Genomic DNA, 19,873 nt, shown 5'->3' on the forward strand with positions numbered 1-19,873 from the left:
CACCTTCACCTTTACAACGCTAGCCGTTTCAACCAGTGGCTGTTTGTGGTCAAATCATCGGAGTTCAACATTAAAGCGATTTAAAAAAACGAGCGTTTTGTAAGCAGCTTTTCTTCTTCATCAAATATATGGCGTCATGTCATTTTAAAAGGCTGCAGATCTAGAAGACCTTGTCAAAAACTATTAGTACAATTATTGAAGTTTAAAAATAATCATAAAGAATATTAATAAGTGCCTGCCTCACCATTTGTGGGTTAGGAATATGTATGAGTTGCATGGGAGAAAATAATTTTAAATTCGAAAATAACAGTTTACGTAAAAATGGTACATTTTAAAACATTTGTATATGCCATCAAACACCTAGTAATAATAATTGTTGAAATGCAGAAACGGTAAATAAAACCTGTAATCATTTACTTGATAACAACAAAGCATATTGTGGTGCACACCGAACCGAAGAACACACTCAGTTCAGATATCTCGTCACCTGAATGAGTTTGGTAATGTTCGTAACGTTTCGTTTCATAGTCCCAGTGATGCGGCGTATTATAATAATCCTTCAAAATAGTTATTCTTTTAGAGTTCACCGCACATCATTACATTAGAGAAAACCGCCACTGTTTTCAATTTTCAATCATGTGGCACATTTTGACGCAAAGTATGTGTGTTAGTTAATCTTCGTGGAATCACATATGCATACATGATAGGCTAAGGAACATCATTTCGCTATTGCGATTCTTGGAGTATTATGTTGTAATCAGTATTTTCTTTTGTCTACAGATGAACAACAGCAACAAAAGACTTTCAACACCCCGGTGGACCTATCAGATGGGGAAGTAGAGCCACCAGCGGAGGGAAACTCCAGGGGACACCACCGAAATAAACGGGGGCACCACAGACAGCAACAAGATAAATCATAAACCCGAAATTCACTTTACGTTATCCACGATTCATGTTTCAACAATTTTTCAACACACCGCTAAGTCAATATAATATTGTTTTAATTAATTATCAATTCAAACTGAAGTAAGCAACTGTCGAAATATGCGGATTTTGGGTTTGTTCCTTAGATCTTCTGCCGTGTGCCTTCCACAGATATCTTCAGTTATGCTGAATCTTGGCAATTCTAACTCAAAGCCGAAGTCGGCAGTAATTTTTATGTCATCAGGGTACCACCTCTGTTGCTATTCCCCAATCCGATGATGCTTGAATCGAGGAGTCATTTGTCAGCTAAACATTTCAGTGGAAGCCGAGATTATTATAAGGAATATCAGCTACCTTCGTATTTCTTTTGACCCACATATAAGTCTTTCTATTTTGCAAAAAGAAATCTAGCTATACACATTTGATTGATCTCCAATTATGGCTTTCAAGCACCCGTGAGATGATTTTCCTTGAAATACCTTTAACCTGTTGAAGGCCAGAGCTTAAAAGAGAAAAATATTTTTTCAGCCTTCTGAGAGATAAAAATCAAAAGTGGAACCTAAAGTTTTATTAGCCCACACGATGCTAATTTTGTTTTTAATACATTTTTCAAAGCATTGAGGTCAAAATCGCATCGCAAATTATCCTAACAAGGATAATATTAGAATGCTCGCATTATTCTCTAGAGACCCATCGGCATCGGCAGACCACACGTAAATAAATAATCCAATAATTATTTTTCACTTTAACCACTCGGAACATTAGAACGTCAAAAGACGTAAATATGATAATAGCGGTCAAGACATTAGTACGTCTTTTCACGTAAGCGCGCGAGATTTTACAAAAATCGATTTATTTCCATCACTAGTATACGGATTGCCATGATTTAAAAAACAGAGTATCGATAATGAATAACGCTACGCGTCTGCATTCAAAAATATCTATGGAATCTTGAGGTGCATTATCTGAGTCGATTGAATCTGTCAGCTTGTTCGTTCGTAATTTATTGCGTTTTTAAATAATTTATTAAAAATATTTTAGTTTGGACGGTTAATATTTTGAGGTGACCAATAGTTTTTAATTATATTTCTTCAATATATAAAGTGTTATTTCTTTATGATACTCAGAAAAAAGTACATTTTTCACAGCTTTGAAATAATGGTCAGCGATTTTTACATATTTTTGACGTTTTCAGAAAATGTATATTTAGAAACGCAAATATTTACGTATAACAAAACAATACGATAGTGAATTTCATAATCTTTCCAAAACATTTTTTAGAATGAGGCTACGTTTCCCAAGACGTGAGTTATGATGCTTTTAGCAAAAGTCGTGAATAACACAAAAATTTCCGCGTTTTGACAGTTCGCAAAGGAACACATAGCATACAAATGCCTTTGTCTGAGAGGTTAAACATTTCAATGAAAAATTTGTATCCGTCAGCGCCGGCGTATCCAATTGGTTAACGGAGTTACACTACGGAGGTAAGCTAGGATGCTTAAAATGTACTAAAATTATCAACACAGTTTGACATGTTTGGTTACCTTATAAAAGCACCTGCTTTGAATGACATTTCATATTTCCATTTCTTTTAGATAAGTTGGCGCAAGTAATATCTGTGATACAACATTTGAGAACTTGCGCCATGTTCACGGAATAATTTTAAGGATCAAATGGGTTCCTCTATCTGTTTATAAACACAGATCAATAATAAATCTATGCCATAAACAATAATGATTACCTATACATAATGTAATAGTTTTCAAGTAGTAACCAGAATTCTGATGTAGCCGCATATAAAATATAATTTATTATCCACAATCAATTGGGTGTTTTCATTCAAAGTATCGACAGCACTTAATTTGAAACAATTAACATAGAAAAAAATTGTAGTTAATCTAAGTTTGTCAAAACAATTTATTTTGCAATAAAATATATATTACAAGCTGTATTGACTTGGTTTTTATATTCACAAGCACAGTATTGTAATATTATTGATCACCGTGAATTTGTATAAGTGCTAATTAAATGGGATTGAATTAAATGAAAAAAATATTTCATTTACTCGTAGTGTTATTAGAATGTGTAATGTGATTACTTGCCTTTTTGCCTTTTCCAATAATTATTATTATTGAAATTGTATTTTATTTAAAAAAAGTTATTAGCAATTTTTTTAGTTATACATAATATGTACCGAAAATACAAAAAATTTATTAAGTTAGTGCTTAATTTTTAAGCATTTATGTATAAAAAAAATTGTGTGCTTTTTGTCAACAATGACACATTTAAATAAAACCTTAACATTTGTAATTAATTCGCACTATTGTGTTAAGAAAGATGTATTGTACAAATACTTTAAATGGCATGAAATTTTTATTGTTAACAACTATTTAGCATTATTAACGCAATTGGCTCAGGAATATTTTGGTTCTGGCGACACAAATATAATAAAGCATTTTCTAGAAGAAAAAATGACTGATATTAATGTATAGGTTGGAAAAATTTAAGAATTTAGGGACTATGTATTTATTATTAGCGTTTCATATAAAATCATTGTGATAGTGTAATTTTATATGTATAAAGTTTGAAGTTGGAAAATTGTATATTGTAAGGACTATCTTATACGTCTGAAAGGTTTGTTCGTCATTAGAGAATTGCTGGAATATCTCATCTCACAGATTTCCCCATTTCTTATTTGGGTTGGGAACTCATTGCTTCAACAAGGTCCCTGGTCTGCGCTACTTCGGCAATCTCCGTCCATTGCAGGCCCTAGCCTCTGGAGTTGTTTGAAGTGGCTAACTGAGTATTTTGTGATGAAGTCGCTCTCTGGCATTTTAGTATACTCATAACCAAGCTATCCCATCTGCAACTTTTCTATAAATATTCTGCCTACCGTGATACTGCAGCACCACGGAAATGTTCCTGGAGGGATGAGTGCACTCTTCAGAGCACATTTCCGACTCTGCATGGGAAGCTTATGGCACAGACTACTCCAAACCAAGAATACCATCATCACTGCCACGGTTGCCTGAATGGAGTCCGTCCTGATGGCTCGAAATAAGATACAGTCAAATCCTCCATAAACGACTATTTGCGTACATTTTTGTATTTAATATTTTTCACTTCTTTGTATGTTTTATTCTTCGCATATAATATTGCATTTTGTCTAATGTTTTTTATTAATAATAATAATGATTTATGGTCTTCTTTTCTTAGTAACATATAGAGATAATGATATCCTCACTGGCATCTCCTGTACTGAGGATTTCATTTACATATTATAATTTAATTATAGGAAATTAATATTACAACAAAGTAACATATTACATTGCACTTAACCCTATGATTATTATTATTATAAAGAGTAGCAGTGGTCCAATGCCAAGCATTTTGAAATGACACCTTGAAATGTCATCTTGTTGTTGAGTTTACGTTATTTTATATTCCGTCTAAAATGCCCCATAGATTGGGCAGATGTTCCCATTTGAAAATGTCGCTGTGTAGGTTAGTCCTTACTTTAAAACAATGTTGCCAGTTTATTATTAATCAATTTTAATCGCATTTCACAAATCAGCTCATTCCACATTATATCTTTTTTACAAATCATAAATATTTAATGCTAACTTTATTAGAGTATGTATTTAAAAAATATATTTTATTTAAATTTAATATGTATGATATGCAATTTGATTCAGGCGGGAATAAAGCGATTTCACTGTTAAAGTGCATTTATTTACTTAATTAAATAATTGTGTTTAAACATTATAAAATTCTTTATTCACATGATAAAAATGATATCACCACTAAACTAAAAGTGTTGCAATAAAAATAAGCAGTATATAAACCTGTAACAAATATTTTTTTAATGGATACATTAGTCTGGCAGCAATAATGCAAACTGATTGGGCAATTTAAACAATAAACTCATTCAAATTAAAGTCTGCGCATATAAACTTGTGTATTAAATAGAATAAATTGCTAAAAAAAAAGCAGTAAGTTGACTTAGAAATCCCAAGTAGTAGTACGTAGATTCTTGTAAAATTTTTCCTAGGGAGTACACTCAAATGTATTCTAGTGTATCCACGGCTTAAACAGCAAAGGAGCTAACTCCATTTGCATGCGGTAGATGGAGTTAGCATCATCGCACTTTTAACCCTTGATATTAAAAGTTTTGTCTTTGAATATTCTGTAAATCAACTGTCTTAAGCATTTACTAATTAATTATTTGGATTGAAAAAGGTACCGAGTATGTAAATCAACTGTCTTAAGCATTTACTAATTAATTATTAGGATTGAAAAATGTTCCGAGTATGTAAATCAACTGTCTTGAGCATTTACTAATTAATTATTAGGATTGAAAAACGTTCCGAGTATGTAAATCAACTGTCTTGAGCATTTACTAATTAATTATTAGGATTGAAAAACGTTCCGAGTATGTAAATCAACTGTCTTGAGCATTTAATAATTAATTATTTGGGTTGAAAATGGTACCGAGTATGTGAATTGATTCAAACGAGATTGGGCGTGTAATGTAAATGTCCAGTTTGCCAAATAAACTACAACAATCACAAGTAAATAAATAATAATTCCTTATTAAAATATTACTACTCTTTGTAACCATTAACCATTATGTATTATGTACAATTTAAAATGCAAACATGCAAATTTTTTGAAAATTACGACGTAGAAAGACTTTCATATTATTCTAACAAGCTATTATTTTTCACCTAGAGACTTTTAACCCTTCATGTAAAATAAAATAATATTCATGACAATAGCCTTTTAATAATATAATCAATAGTTTTTGAGCCATTTGACATATTAATATATTATATCAGTGACTCACATACATACATAATATATTATGTATGCGAGTCACAAATTCACAAAGGGTTAAAGGAAAATAGCTTCATATTTAATGGGAAATATTTTGCCATTGCTTAAGTTGTATTCAAAGTGTGGTAGGAACCCAAATAATGTGATCAAGCCATGATAAATAACAAAACATTATATTATACAAATAAATTAAATAAAAAATACAGTCTTGTTTTATTACTGACTCCTAACTGTTTCTAACAGGCATTGACAGACCTACACATAAAGAAATAAAATGCTTACATTTAAAATGAATAGTGTTGAAGCTCATAAATGAAAAAAGATCACAGGCAACCAACAAACAATGGTGTTCAATCTACATGCTATTTACAAAGAGAAAATTTAAAAAAATTGTATACAAACATACACTAATAAAAGGCTTTAAAAACATAAAGAATGTGATTGATTTCTGTGAATAGGTTCCCATCTAGAAAAAATATTTTTATGTGTGTATTATATATGTAAACCTTCCGGAAGAAATTCTCTAAATGATAGTGAAAATGCTATCAAAATCCGTTGCATAGTTTAGAAGAACTAAGCGCACAAACAGACAGACGCGGAAATCTACAATCACATACCATTCGCGCTAGCTTAGACAAGTATATGTGTACGTGCCATAGTCAAGTCTGCCTCCTTGTGTGGAATAGAATTTTGCAACAACAATGTTCTATCTGCCATTTGTATGAAACTGAGAAACCCCCTCCCTGTCGGGGTCGCGGTCACTTGCTTTTGTGAAAGAAGTTGGGAACCTATGCTCTAGAAAATCCTTTGAAAAAATAGTTAACAATAAGACGTATCTACAACAAAATCGTCTTTTAGAACTTGTACACTTTCAAAAATAGAAATACAATTCCGGTAGTCTGTGGTTTTTTTAAGCAAATCAAAGAAGAGACAATGGGCGAACAATTGGAATTTGAAAAAAAAATTATGAAACTCCGTAAATTTATTTTTGTAATATGAAAAAAACTATATTGATACATTTGTCTAATAAAATGTGTGTATTTTTTTTCACCATCAGTAATTTCAGTTATAAAAATGTGAGCCATTTTATGTTTGTATTATAAATTTTATTATTTCAAAAATTATGTTTATTTCTGATAATAAAATTTGAAAGCGTATTTCATCACCCAAAAACAGTTTTTAGTTTTCGGATAACTTCAGAAATATTCCATTTGTTAATATTTTATTGTGAAGCGGAAATACTCTGACCTTCTGACAGAATATGCCAGAGGCCTGAGGGGTTATATATATTTTAATTTGCATACAATAATTGCAATACGGATGGATGAACCAATTAAAAAAACAATTATAAATGGGTCGGAACTTTTGTTATACATATAATAATAATTTAAGGCACTTCATGAGATTAAACGCAATAAAAACCACTTATCAAATAATACAGTTTAATTAAAATTAATTCTAAGTGGTTCATGATCAATGGTCAATGAGCCCTCGTAGGACCCCAATTAATTTAATTCGTAACATTATTAACCTGAAGCATCTATAATCATTTTATCACGCTTGCCTCTTACGTGGGAGCCAACTAGTTATTTCTTAGTTTGAGACCTCGCTACATTGCGTATAAGCACGATACAGAACCGATATTCATTTGTAAAAATTCCCTATGCATATCTCTAGCGACAATTCTAGAAATGTTCAATAAATTTATTTGTTTACCAACGATTTCAAGCGTCCGTTCAAACGATCTTGCTCGGCGCGCATGCTCAATAGTCGAATACTGCGATGTTAGTTGAACCGTGTGTCGCTTTTCATGTTTGGCTGATTTCGAGACGGTTTGTTAGCAATTGTGAATTTAATTTGACAATTTCATTTCGCTGGAATAAAAATAAATATTTTAATAATTTTTGTAATATAAAAAAGCATAAGAGCTGTTTAACCTAAAAAAACTAATGTATATTTTGAGATTTGCAAGCAGTGTATGTTACACTGCATCTCGTTTCGTGTTTAAGAGAATTTTTGTATTGGTACACAATGTGTTTTAATCATGGACCTAAAAAGTCCTGGACGGAGCAATTCGAGAACAATTTGAAGTCGCAGAGTGAGGGGGAAGATGTATGGAAAATGCCAAAACCTACTAAAATATTTTTGATGACGTATTCCATTCCTTGTCTCATTAAATACTCCCAAAAATATCATAAGCCGTTATAACTGCATTACAATAAAATAATAATAGTGTAACGCCCATTTATTTATACGTGGCCAGCAATGGGGCGCATTTAGCAGCCTAGCAGAAATATAAGACGAGGAAAGGTTTCCGGTTACAATGGCAACACTACTTCCGCCGATCGAGTGATGGAGAAGACATATACCGAACTGCTAGTTACGTCAATTTGTGATTGAATCATCAATAAACGATTATATACAGATTTACAGACTATTATTTGACGTTCTCCTGCATAATAAGATATCGAGTGTTCATTATGCACCACTTTGCATACAAATCAGTTCAAAAGTTAGTCATACAAGATGGCTGCTAGGCAATTTCCCCTCACCCTTGATGCCATTAATACAAAATTGCACTAATGCTCTGTCCAGGGCTTCTTAGGGTACGTATACATTTGCGAACCGAAACGCGAAGCGTACCACGAATTACGGGAAAGGAATCAATCAACTGCCAGCGGCATTTCGCGCCATTTGCGGTAGCTTAGTTTTTTTCCTTAAGTTGAGGTTCAGCTCGCGGATGTATACGTAGCATAAGGTCCATGGTTTTAGTACAAATATAAAATTTTAACTAACGTAGTGCACAAAAACCAGAATTTTTAATTAATGAATATTTAAAAAAACATATGATTATTCTTTCATCCTGAGGGAAAAAAATTCACCATTATTCTTAAAGTTTAAAAAAATATGTTTGAAAGATTGCATACCGTGTAAATAAGTTTATAAAAAAATCCTTATTTATTAAAAACGCTTGGCGCATAAATTAAATAATGTGATATAAAAATTCAAACGCAAACAGACATTAAGGACGGGTTGTTTCGGAGAATTTGAACAATTCATCAAATTTCAACGTTCATTTTAGGGTTCTGTGAAAGTCCTATTCAAGTTCTGTTATTATATCATTGTAGGCTAGTTGCTTGACAAAACTGAAATAAAAACCGAACTTGAAAAAATCTTTCACAGAACTTGAAAATGAACGATGAAATTTGATAAATTGTTCAAATTCTCCGAAACAACCCGTCCTAAGTATGGCCTGGTATGGCCCAGCGTTCATATTCAGTAATGTTTTATCTGCTCCATAATATTTCAATTTGTTTATATAAACATCCCCAAAACAATTATTTTGAGTTATTTATGATTAGTTAAGATATCTATGTAATTTGAGCAAGGTTTACATAAAGAATGATCATGGGCAATGTATTTAATCACAGTTTTAAAAAGTATTATTGGTCAGCGAGACGTGACGAAAACATGTGCTTTATTTGCCTATATTTGAACGCAGCCTAAAAGTTAGTAAAATAAATACATATGGGTAAACAGGTTCATCAAAAAGGAAAATGTTTAATAAAGCTGTGTCTTGCAAGAATTTATTTCTTCTTACTATAAATACTCTAACTATTCACGGCCGATAGAATAAAAAACATCTGGTTGACTTTTGGGGTTTTAGTCCTGTGACAAAATATAGTACTGATACACAAATAAATACAACTTTTTACACTCCATATACTCTATACACTGATGATGAACACTGAACGTTGGCACAAGCCGTGCAACACAAAAATAAACAAACATAGCTCATTCTCTTACATTGTGCCATTAATACTAAAAGTTATCAAACAATGCAAGCATTTTCTAATGACAAGTTCTTTATCACTGATACTGTAGGTTACACCACTTTTAACATTAATTCACTAAAAAATATATACATTTATGTAAATCTTTTGGTTACAATATAGGTACGGGCAAAATTGATCTTTGGGCGTGTTCTAGAAACGATTGAAATGTAACTTTCCACGGAGATGCTCCGGCAGTGTTAAGTATATTTCCAAACAGCCAACAGGCTTCTAGCTTTAAATCTGGGCAACTACAAGTCAACAACTTGACAACTGTAACCTTAAAATCTTCATTGAGTAGGGGTGGAATTTCTGGTTCTAGAATCTTCGCTTGACAAGAAAGATTGGCCAAGATTTTCACAACACTGTCCAAGGTAACACTATGCCTGTGCCAATCTTCCCTCTTAACAATGTCAATCAATTGTTCCACTAATTTGGTATAAATGCGTAGTTCCATAAAGTTTTCTTCGAGTTCTGTGTTGATAGAAAAAATGAAGAGAATCTTCAAACCATAATCTGGTAAATGTGTTGGGTGATTACCCAGTGAGGTAATCAAGCGTACTTTTTCTTCTTTGCTGTAAAAATAGAAAAATACATATTAAACAAACTGTTGGAGAATTAACTTTCTGACCCCGGACATTTTTCAGTGAAGTAGATCAACATACATGTTTAAAAAAAATTTTACACAAAAGGATTTATAAGAATGAAAAAGGTTAGGTACTGTGCAAAATTTCATCAATACATATAGGAATAAAACTGTAGATTTGTATAAACAGACCCACCGAAACACAAAGGATAAATGGCTACAGCGCCATTCTATTTAATGTAATACTGTAATGTAAAGTCGATATATACGAAGGCCATCAAGAAAGTAAGGTTACAAGGGCACTGAGGCCGGGGGAAATTTTTTTGTTACGAAGTTGTAGCACCTGACGTGTAGGGGGGATACTAATGCTAAGTTTGTTTGGTCCCGCGTGTTCGTCGGCCATTTTGTTCAATCACAGTAAATTCTTCTGATGGAGAGGTCGTCGCGTGCTCCCGCAACCTTGCGCGAATTTTACGATCGTTTTGCACAGGAGTTAGAAGCTTTTCTGAACTCTATCGTGACAGGGGATGAGACGTGGGTATGTCACTACACCCCAGAATCCCAAAGACAATCACTTCAGTGGCATCATTCATCTTCCCTAGCTACCAAAAAGTTCAAGACGACCCATTCAGGAAAAGTCATGGCATCTATTTTTTTGGGACCGTAAAGGGGTCCTGTTGGTTGATTTTATGTCTAAAGGGACTAATATTATTGCAAAAAGCCCAGCTACACTACTCGCGAAGTTGATCGAAGTTGATCGAAGTTGACCGAATACGATAGTGTGGGCACGAACTTCACTTCGCTTCGGGCAACTTCGCTTCGCCCGACTTCCGATTGTTGTCGGTAAATGCGCCCGAGTCAAAGGACTCAAAGCGTTACTCGCGAAGTTGCACGAGTGTGTGGGCACGCACATCGAACTTCGGCTAACTTCGTCGAGGACTTCGTTGAAGCGTCGAAGCGAGTAGTGTAGCTGACACTAAAGGCTTACTGCAATACCCTAAAACAACTCAGAAGAGTCATTCAGAACCGCAGAAGGGGAATGCTGACCCGGGGAGTCTCCTGCATGAAAACACCAGGCCCTACACCGCACAAGTTTCACAGGAGCTGCTGACATCGTTTGGATGGGATATTGTCACTCGCCCTTCTATTCACTCGACTCCGCGCCTTCGGACTATCACCTTTTTCACTAAACTAAAGGAGTTTTTGGGTGGGAAACATTTTTCCAACGATCGGGAGGTCGAGGAAGCTACGAAGAAGTGGCTGAAAGAGTTGGCGGCAGAGGTGCATGACGCTGGTATACAAAAGCTGGTGCCCCAACTACAGAAATGTCTCAATCGCAATGGCAATTACGTTAAAAAATAGTTTCATATATTTGTGAAGTCTCCTGTGAATTAAAATACAAACATTTTTCGATCCTACATAAATGTTGTAACCTTACTTTCTGGATGACCCTCGTAGATGGATAGATGAATAAACCAATATGTACGTAGTGGCACATGAGATTTCAGCATTTTATGCGAGGAAGCTCGTTCTAACATAGAAGATGTTAATATAACAACTAAATATTATTAATTTCGTACCAATTTAAAGAATATGTTTTATAGATTTGTGTCGATTTTTAAACAGTTATAGCCATGTACATTCAGATTTGAGATTATGCTTCACATTCGAGATTGACAGTTTATTTGTAAACAAACATCAATGTTCAAAGGAAAAACCACATACCATATTTTTTGTATTTTTTAAATTTTATAATTTTGAACTGTGAATTTTATTTAAGAAATAATAAATAAATGTCTATTTTGATAGACGAATTGCGGAAATACCAAAAAATCGTCTTTCCATGTATCTTCCTTGAAAAGTGAAAATTCTAATGAAAAAGCTAAAACATAACATTGCTTTAGAATACGATGTACCTCCTTTCGGAAAATAGATACCACATATTTCTGAACACCGTTTGGTTAAAATAAAAAATATGCACTTAGACCATGTGCTTTTTAAAATTTACTTTCATTTTTCTATGCACTATCTTGGTGTTGCCTGTTAAAACCTTTCAAACGATCGCAGCGCTCTCAATTTTTGTCTAGATTATTTTGCTGCTGTCTGAACTTTCTCGTACCGTTTTTTATTCACAACGATTGTCATTTTCTTTTACATGATACATCAACGTTTGCATCAGCAGATCAGCGCTGTGAGGCTTTTATCAGAGTCTAGGTATACCGAGAAAGTTGAGTAAAAAAGAAAAGAGCAAAACAAATCGTTTTGAGTTTGAAAGAGACAGATGAGTACAGCTAATAATATTTACATAAGTTAACACTTACGTAACTGAAGATCAAATCACGTATCACCCAAAGGTCACTAAGGTCACTTATATTTTGCGGATATTTTTATACCTACTGCTTTAACCGGACATCGCCCTTATTCGCCCACAAGTCAATCATTAAGTAATGCAAAACAGTAAAAGAGATATTACAAAATCTGTCATAATTCTAATATGTACATATCACTGTAGTTCTTTCCAGTAAAGAGCACTTTTTACGTCCGCACTCTTGTTTATGGTGAGGAATTTAAAACAAAATCTGGAAAAGGAATCTTCGAAAAGGGTGGATAATTTTTTTTTTTAATGCGGTTACCAGTTAAAGTAGTTTGAATGCTGTTGAAATGAGATCCCTGAGGCGTATGTGTGGTAAAACCATGTATGATCGTGTGAGGAATGTGGATATCCGCAAAGAGTGCAAGGCTGATGTAAGCATAATGAGTAAGATCAAGAAAGGGACGCTTAGATGGTTTGGGCATGTAGAGCGAATGAGCGAAGAAAGGAGTGTAAGGAGAATATACGATGCAAATATGAATGGTAGCAGAAGTCGGGGACGCCCGAGGAAGACATGGCATGACCAAGTGAATCAGATACCTACTTGAGTCGGGCCATGTCAAGAGTCAGAACAATAGAAGAATATGTATGAGACGATGTATGAATGTGAATGAGGCAAGGAGTGTGTGCCAGGACCGAGTTGTTTGGCGGTCCGTCCTCTCTGCCTACCCCTGCGGGGAAACGGTGTGATGGTTAGTTAGTTAGTTAGGTTACCAGTTTTCTAGGATTACTCTAAATTGGAGACTTTGTGATAAAAAATAACTCGGATATCGCACAAAACTATCGTTTGAGATATGTGTATTACCCGGTTTGGGGGGGTTAAAGAAGATAAAGAATTAATCAAATTAATACTAACCTAGCCAGTTTGGCGTGACCAGCTAGGAAGTGCGCTAGGGCATAGAAGGCAGCTAGCTGTTGGTCCAAAGGCCTGTCTGGGTGTGTCATGGGGATCAACTTGTCCAGGAACCCTTGAGATTTGAGGAGGGTGGCTATCTTCAAGTTACTCGCTGACAGGTTGCCCAGAGTCCATGCGCAAATTTCCTAAAAGTTATATAAATTTTTACAATGTATTGTGCCTGCGCGTTAAGGCGATGAACTACGTCGTGTAATATTTTAAATTGAGCCGCTATCAATAACAACCCTTACGTAGATGGCGATAAGGTTTAAATTCCCGCTTAACACCATCCGCCTGTTTTGATTTATGCAAGAAAAAAACATGGCCAAAAAGTGCCTTTTATTTTATTTTGTGGATGTTCAGGCATAAATATTTAACTTTTTTTCGATCATTTTATAAATAACTTAATTTGCCACATTATACAATAAAATCATAACCGAAAATGGGTTCGTAAGTATTAGATTTCGAACTTTAAAGCAGTTTTCATAGGCCTATACATTGTTTTTTTCTGGGCTTATAAAAAGACTTATCTAAAAAATACTCGATTATTTCAAAGGCCAAGATGTATTCTACTCGCAGTATTTAATTAAAGCATCTGAAACATTTCTAGGCGACCAAATTTTCAAACCAAAAACACATGATTTTGCATTACTAAGTATGGTATCGCCTTAATTGGTTTTTTGGTAATACATATCAATATAAAATAAAAATAATCAACAATTAAAAGAAGATCTGTTCAAATAACACACAGTGTAGGTTCAGGCAAACCAACCCACATGTATAAGTTCGGAGATATTTTAATTTGATTGCTAGAGAAATAATCTTATTTGAATGGTTGAATTTCGTAAAAATAATGTATGCAGGCTAGGCTACAAAAGTGAAGAAATAATATGAAATACAAAACATCGGTAGTCACAGTGTTACTATATTTAAAAAAAAATCAGTGTGGAATTTGATAAACAATAAATAAAGAAAATCATAGACCAGACATTGTTTAATATGAATTTTTTTATTATTAAAAAAAAACAAGAATGTTTCAAATTTTCTTTTGTAACATTTTAGGAATCTTAGTAAAAAGATCTATTATACAAGTATATCTAATGATTCAAAAAATATATATATTTTTTTAAAAATCAATGGGTCTTCATCCCGCCAATGATGATGATATACATGCGGTGTGGAGATGTGCTCCGAAAGAATGTATTCGTCTATCTGGGAACATTTCCGTAGAGCTGCAGTGTAACTTACCACTATCTTGATGTTGGCACTGTCCAGGAAAGTGAGCAGATAGGTGCCGGCAGCACGAGTGATGACGTGGCAGCACTTGGCGGGACCCAGCGACAGGTTGCAGAGGCACTCCACAGCCAGGAGGTGCCGAGCCGGATCATTCCCTACAACAGTTTAAACATCACTTACTAAATCGGGGTTCACGTGTAATTACAGTACAAGCTCCAATGTCGTAACAAACTATAGACACATTGTACAGATCTCAAAAGTGGCTAGCGAAAAATACAGTAATTTTCGTACTTCCAATTATTTTGATATAGTCAAGTTTTGTGCTATCTCTAACTAAATTGCATAAATTAGTGCTAAAATGCCCTCATATGTGATGAGAAGGTGTTTAAATCACATGGCAAACACTAATAAAAACCAAGGAATAACATTTCATTTGAAAATACATCAATTTATTGTTTTTGTGTTTAATTTGTAGATCTTCATTTTATTTTAAAAAAAATTAATGTAAATCAAATTGAATAATGTTATTATTACGTTTTGCAAGTATTTTTGTGGTTTATTATTGTGACAGCAGTTTTGGCATTCAAGGTCATTTGTGGTTAGGTCACGTTGAGAAGACATATTTATACATATTTAGACATATTTTTGATGGCCGGCATAGTCCAGTGGTAACGCATTGGACTGCCATTCCGAAGGTCGCGGGTTCGAACCCGGCGTGCGCAATTAAATTTTATTTGATTAATTTGTGTTATTTCACAAATTAATTAATTAAAATAATATATAGTATATTTGCGGCACGTTCCAGAGTGGAAGATACTACCAGTATCGCCCTGGTGTAAGACCACCATTCAGAATTGAAACGTTGCTCCAAATGGCTTTAGCCGTGTTTAGTGACTAGATCTGAATAGCCAGGTACTTCCCCACCTTCCTCTTTCCCTTCCCCACTTACCTTCAGCCTCACAACATCCCCCAATTGGGGATGCCATAGTCTCACTGGCTCCAGACGGGAGCAGTTGGGACTCTTGTGAGGTATTCACTATAAAAAAAAATATGATTCTATTTCAATTTCAATTTGTATGACGTCTAAACTGATTTATTACCACTTAAACTGATTTACTGAGAAAGTAATTGCGACATAGATTTTCTATAATAATAAATCATTTTAGACATCATAAAAATTGAAATTATTAATTAACTTACAAATTAGCCAGGCATCAATTATTGTGTGAACACTATTGTCATATTCCATACTAAATAAGGGTAGCAATAATTGCATCGCAGAAAATAACTCTTTTCTGAACAATGCAAAATCGCTAGTGAAAATGTTGGGTAAACTTTTACCTTTTTTTACACTTTTACCTACAACCTACCTGTTTTTAAAATGTATTTAAAGAAAAAAACAAACCATTGATTCAGACTTAACTGCGTGGCCTCTTTCATACAAAATTTAAATTTGAATATCAAAATACCAAAAACCAAACTAAATAGTTTTTTTTATCCTTTAATTTCTGACGTGTGCGTGTGCGGCACGCATACATTTAATACTACATTTCCCTCTCCTTCTGTCCTACCATTCCATCCCTCAAAGTACCTTCCTAGGATCTCTTGCTATACCGATCAGAGTGCATTGCATCATTGGCGCTGCACAGTGTTTGTCGTGTGAAAATCAACCTCTCTGGTAGACGGGTGGTCAGCATTAGCGTAAGAATTTACTGGAAAATATAGGGAAAGCAATGGTATTACCTTTCATCGGTAAGAGGGTTTTAGCATAATCAGTAGTCATATAAATTGACTTGTTAATTAGGGGGACCGCTGGTCACCTTCGACTCGTTCGTTGAGTTCGTTCGAGGTTAGAAGAATTTGGGCGACGTCGACAGCCGCCACACCCCCTTTCTACTTCCCGCACGGGAACCATATTTCCCACTGATATTGCAAGGAATATAGACGGTATTTATATACAACTCAATGGATATAATTCAAAGAAATTTTATGGGTGACTGAATGTTGTGCATCTTTTAACATCAGTTTATTTGGTAAAGATTTTGAGTTCAAATAATAATTGTTAATCTTAGACCTAGTGAATTTGCGCAAATTATAAATAAGTAGGTAATTCCATCCAGAGTTATAAAAAAATTATTGTCACAATTAATCTGGATTACCTGTGAATTGTCCGACTAAAGCATGTAGCGCACCGGGAATTTTGAAAAAGGCATCAATGTTATCTTCATCCTTTATAAGGTAGTTTTTGATGTAGGACAAAATTGAAGAATTCCCAAACTCTTCTGCCTTTATACCTTCAAATGGCGATATATCGTTTCCATTGTTTACTCGATAATTTCTGCAATAATAATTGAAAAAAAGCATTTAAAGTTAGCAAAATATGCAGCACATAGCACATTATGTAGTTTATTTGACAAGCATTTAAAAAAAAAATCACCTATTAGCCGATGCCAGTTCCCGCCTTCTGCTATTTACGTTGTCTTCCCTCACGTTCCGCCTTTCTCTTTCGACATTTTCACGATTTAAAGATCTGATTCGTTCAATGTCACCATTATCATCCATGATGCAATATTTAAAAAGGACCTGTTTGTAATATTCGCCAAAACTGCGCCGTGTTTTGAAACTTTTGACGTTAGCACAATAGAAATAGAAAAGTATAAATTTTTTTCCTATTGTAATATTTGACAGTTAAGAATATTGCCAGGTATAATATTATCTATGCTTAAAATTCTATAAATTCTAAAGCAGCTGTCACACTGGTTTATTTATGTGTCACACGATCACGTCCTGAGAAGAACGTCGATGTAAATGTAGTTATTGCTCCTTAGTATAAAAAGTTATCATACCCGAATAATTTCTTTACAGGCACGTGGACAATACGGCGGGCGGAACATTCTTAGGAATCTCTAAAAACACATTATCGCGGAATTACAAATAAGATAATACATAATAAGTCCTCTAAGAATATTATGGAGTAATTTAAAGAATAAATTTTCATAAACTAATATTCTTTTTTATTTCTAAATATTTTACTCAAAATGAAGGAATTCAACTAACTTTTGGCATGGACATTTTATTTCAAAAAAATTATGCTTAAGGTTAATCTTTGATATTATTATAAAATAACATATACTTTTAACCCTTTCACACCGGAGGGGGGTGATGTACTTTCCCAAACGAGAAAACTATTTTATAATCGATTTGCATTTTTAGAAACTTATCACATTTCTTTCCCTCGATCCCCATTACTTAAAAACAACGCCGCTAACATCCCACGAGTGAGGTCGTAAAAGGTGAATTTTACAAAGGTTACAATAATATGTATTTGAGTTACGCTCCATTTCGCAGTTTCTTTTACAATTTTGCATTACTTAGGCCCTGTTGTTTCGCAGTTCGCATTCAAATGTAACATTGTATTCAGCGCCATTTTGTTTTATTTGACATTTTAAATGGCACACAATGTTCATTTTATGACGTTGTTGTATGTGTATTTCTGCGAAATAACTGGGCCTTAATGATTGACTGCTGAGTGACGATGGGCAATGTCCGGTTAAAAGGGTAAATAGTAACTAATATTTAAGTTTTACTGGAAAGGGCAAAATGAATATTACGAGACACAATCGCTCCGCAATATATGGGAGACCCTCTGGGTGGTATGTGATTTTTACTTTCTAACTAACTTACCATCACGCCGTTTCCCGCAGGGGTAGGCAGAGAGGACGGACCGCCAAACAACTCGGTCTTGGCACACACTTCTTGCCTCATTCACATCCATACATACTCTTCTATTATTCTGACTCTTGTCATGGCCCGACTCGAGTATCTGATTCACTTTGCGTATACATGCAGCGTAGTAAGTGTGAGTGAATGTGCACGAGTGGGTCATCAATCCATTTACAAGATTCAACAGTACACATCTGACACAGAGGAGGAAATTTTAATGATCTTAGAAACGACCCTGTACACAAAGCCTTATTTTCTGAGCTAGAATTGTCAGCATTTTGGATATCGCTTTGGAGTTGATATCCTCGATTGGCTACAATAGCGATTAAATCCCTGTTGCCATTTGGATCGTCACACCTTTGCGAATTTAGTTTTTTAGTGCTTGTGCAAATGTAATCCAAAAAACGAGAGCAGTTACGGATGGTAGATGAGAAGTTACATGTTTATTTATATAATTTAGATCAGCGTTTCGACTGAATTTCTCATTAATAAAATTATTAACCCCTATGTACATATATGTTGATAAAAAAACAAAATACTAAAAGAATTTATCACCTACACCTAGTGATGTAGACCCGGGAATATTCCCCGGGGAATATTCCCGGGAACAGGAATATTCCCCGACCTGACATAAATTCCCAAAAACGGGGAATTTATTTCATTTTTAATAAAATGGTTTCTACACTTCTCTTGGATGCTTTATTGAGTGTTAGCAGTTATCTAAGACGGCATCTCCTGATCTAGGGACTTCCCTACCACTTATGCCCCCCCCCCCCTCCCTCAGGGAAGTCCTTGCAGACCAGAGTATACCATGAGAGACGATCCACTAACACACAAAGCATTGTATGCTTTTGAGGATATTGAGAGAAGTCTAAGTAAAACTCTTCCAGCGTCTCTACTGTCACATGCCGAAGAGAAGCAAATACTTGAAAAGGCGGCGCAGCGCAAAGAATTTGCTATTGCTCCAATACATCTGGCTGCTACCCTACTAGATCCAGGTTCCCAAGGACATCTGCTAAGCCACGCACAGCAACTTGAAGCACTTGAATTCATTGACCAAGTAACAAGTCATATGGAGACTGTTGATAGTGCAAATGTTCTTGTTGATTTAGCCAAATATAGGGCTAAAGAAGAATCATGGAGCAAGGCATTCCTATGGAAGTGTGCCGATAAAATCACGCCAGTGACCTGGTGGAAGGGGATGTGCGGATGTTCTGATTTGTTGGTTGCCATAAGAATATTGACTGCTCCCATTACTTCAGCAGCCACTGAGAGATCTTTTAGCACGTTTAGTTTCATTCATACAAAATGGAGGAATCGTCTAACAACTCAAAGAGCAGGGAAAATAACATTTGTGGGACACAATTGGAAACTTCTTTCCTCTGAAAGAGGCTCTCAAGTTGCTCCCAAGAAAACCCTTTCTTCCACGGATGAGCAGATTGCTTCGCATCATAACGTTTCAAACCTAT

The 19,873-nt window shown here is 34.6% G+C and overlaps 2 protein-coding genes across 7 annotated transcripts in view; one reads left to right on the top strand and one right to left on the bottom strand.

Moving 5' to 3' along the window:
* The window catches only part of LOC149420366 (uncharacterized), a 36,021-nt gene extending 34,351 nt beyond the window's left edge, over nucleotides 1-1,670 (top strand). For all 6 annotated transcript variants that reach the window (XM_089636649.1, XM_089636644.1, XM_089636646.1 and 3 more), the window contains one exon: nucleotides 781-1,670. In XM_089636649.1, the coding sequence (XP_089492775.1) occupies nucleotides 781-920 (140 nt within the window). In that variant the 3' untranslated portion in view covers nucleotides 921-1,670. The remainder of the gene's footprint in view (nucleotides 1-780) is intronic.
* Nucleotides 1,671-8,992: 7,322 nt separating this feature from the next.
* On the bottom strand, nucleotides 8,993-17,306 carry LOC149420367 (uncharacterized). Its single transcript, XM_089636113.1, has 5 exons — nucleotides 17,119-17,306; nucleotides 16,841-17,019; nucleotides 14,694-14,836; nucleotides 13,407-13,591; nucleotides 8,993-10,168 (listed from the first exon to the last, which is right to left on the bottom strand). Exons 1-5 carry the CDS (start codon nucleotides 17,241-17,243, stop codon nucleotides 9,706-9,708), a joined length of 1,095 nt encoding a protein of 364 aa, XP_089492239.1. The 5' UTR covers nucleotides 17,244-17,306; the 3' UTR covers nucleotides 8,993-9,705.
* Nucleotides 17,307-19,873: the final 2,567 nt, after the last annotated feature.

This window comes from Hesperophylax consimilis, chromosome 10, assembly GCF_061612785.1.
Source record: "Hesperophylax consimilis isolate HC1 chromosome 10, BYU_Hcon_1.0, whole genome shotgun sequence".
Taxonomy (NCBI): Eukaryota; Metazoa; Arthropoda; class Insecta; order Trichoptera; family Limnephilidae; genus Hesperophylax; species Hesperophylax consimilis.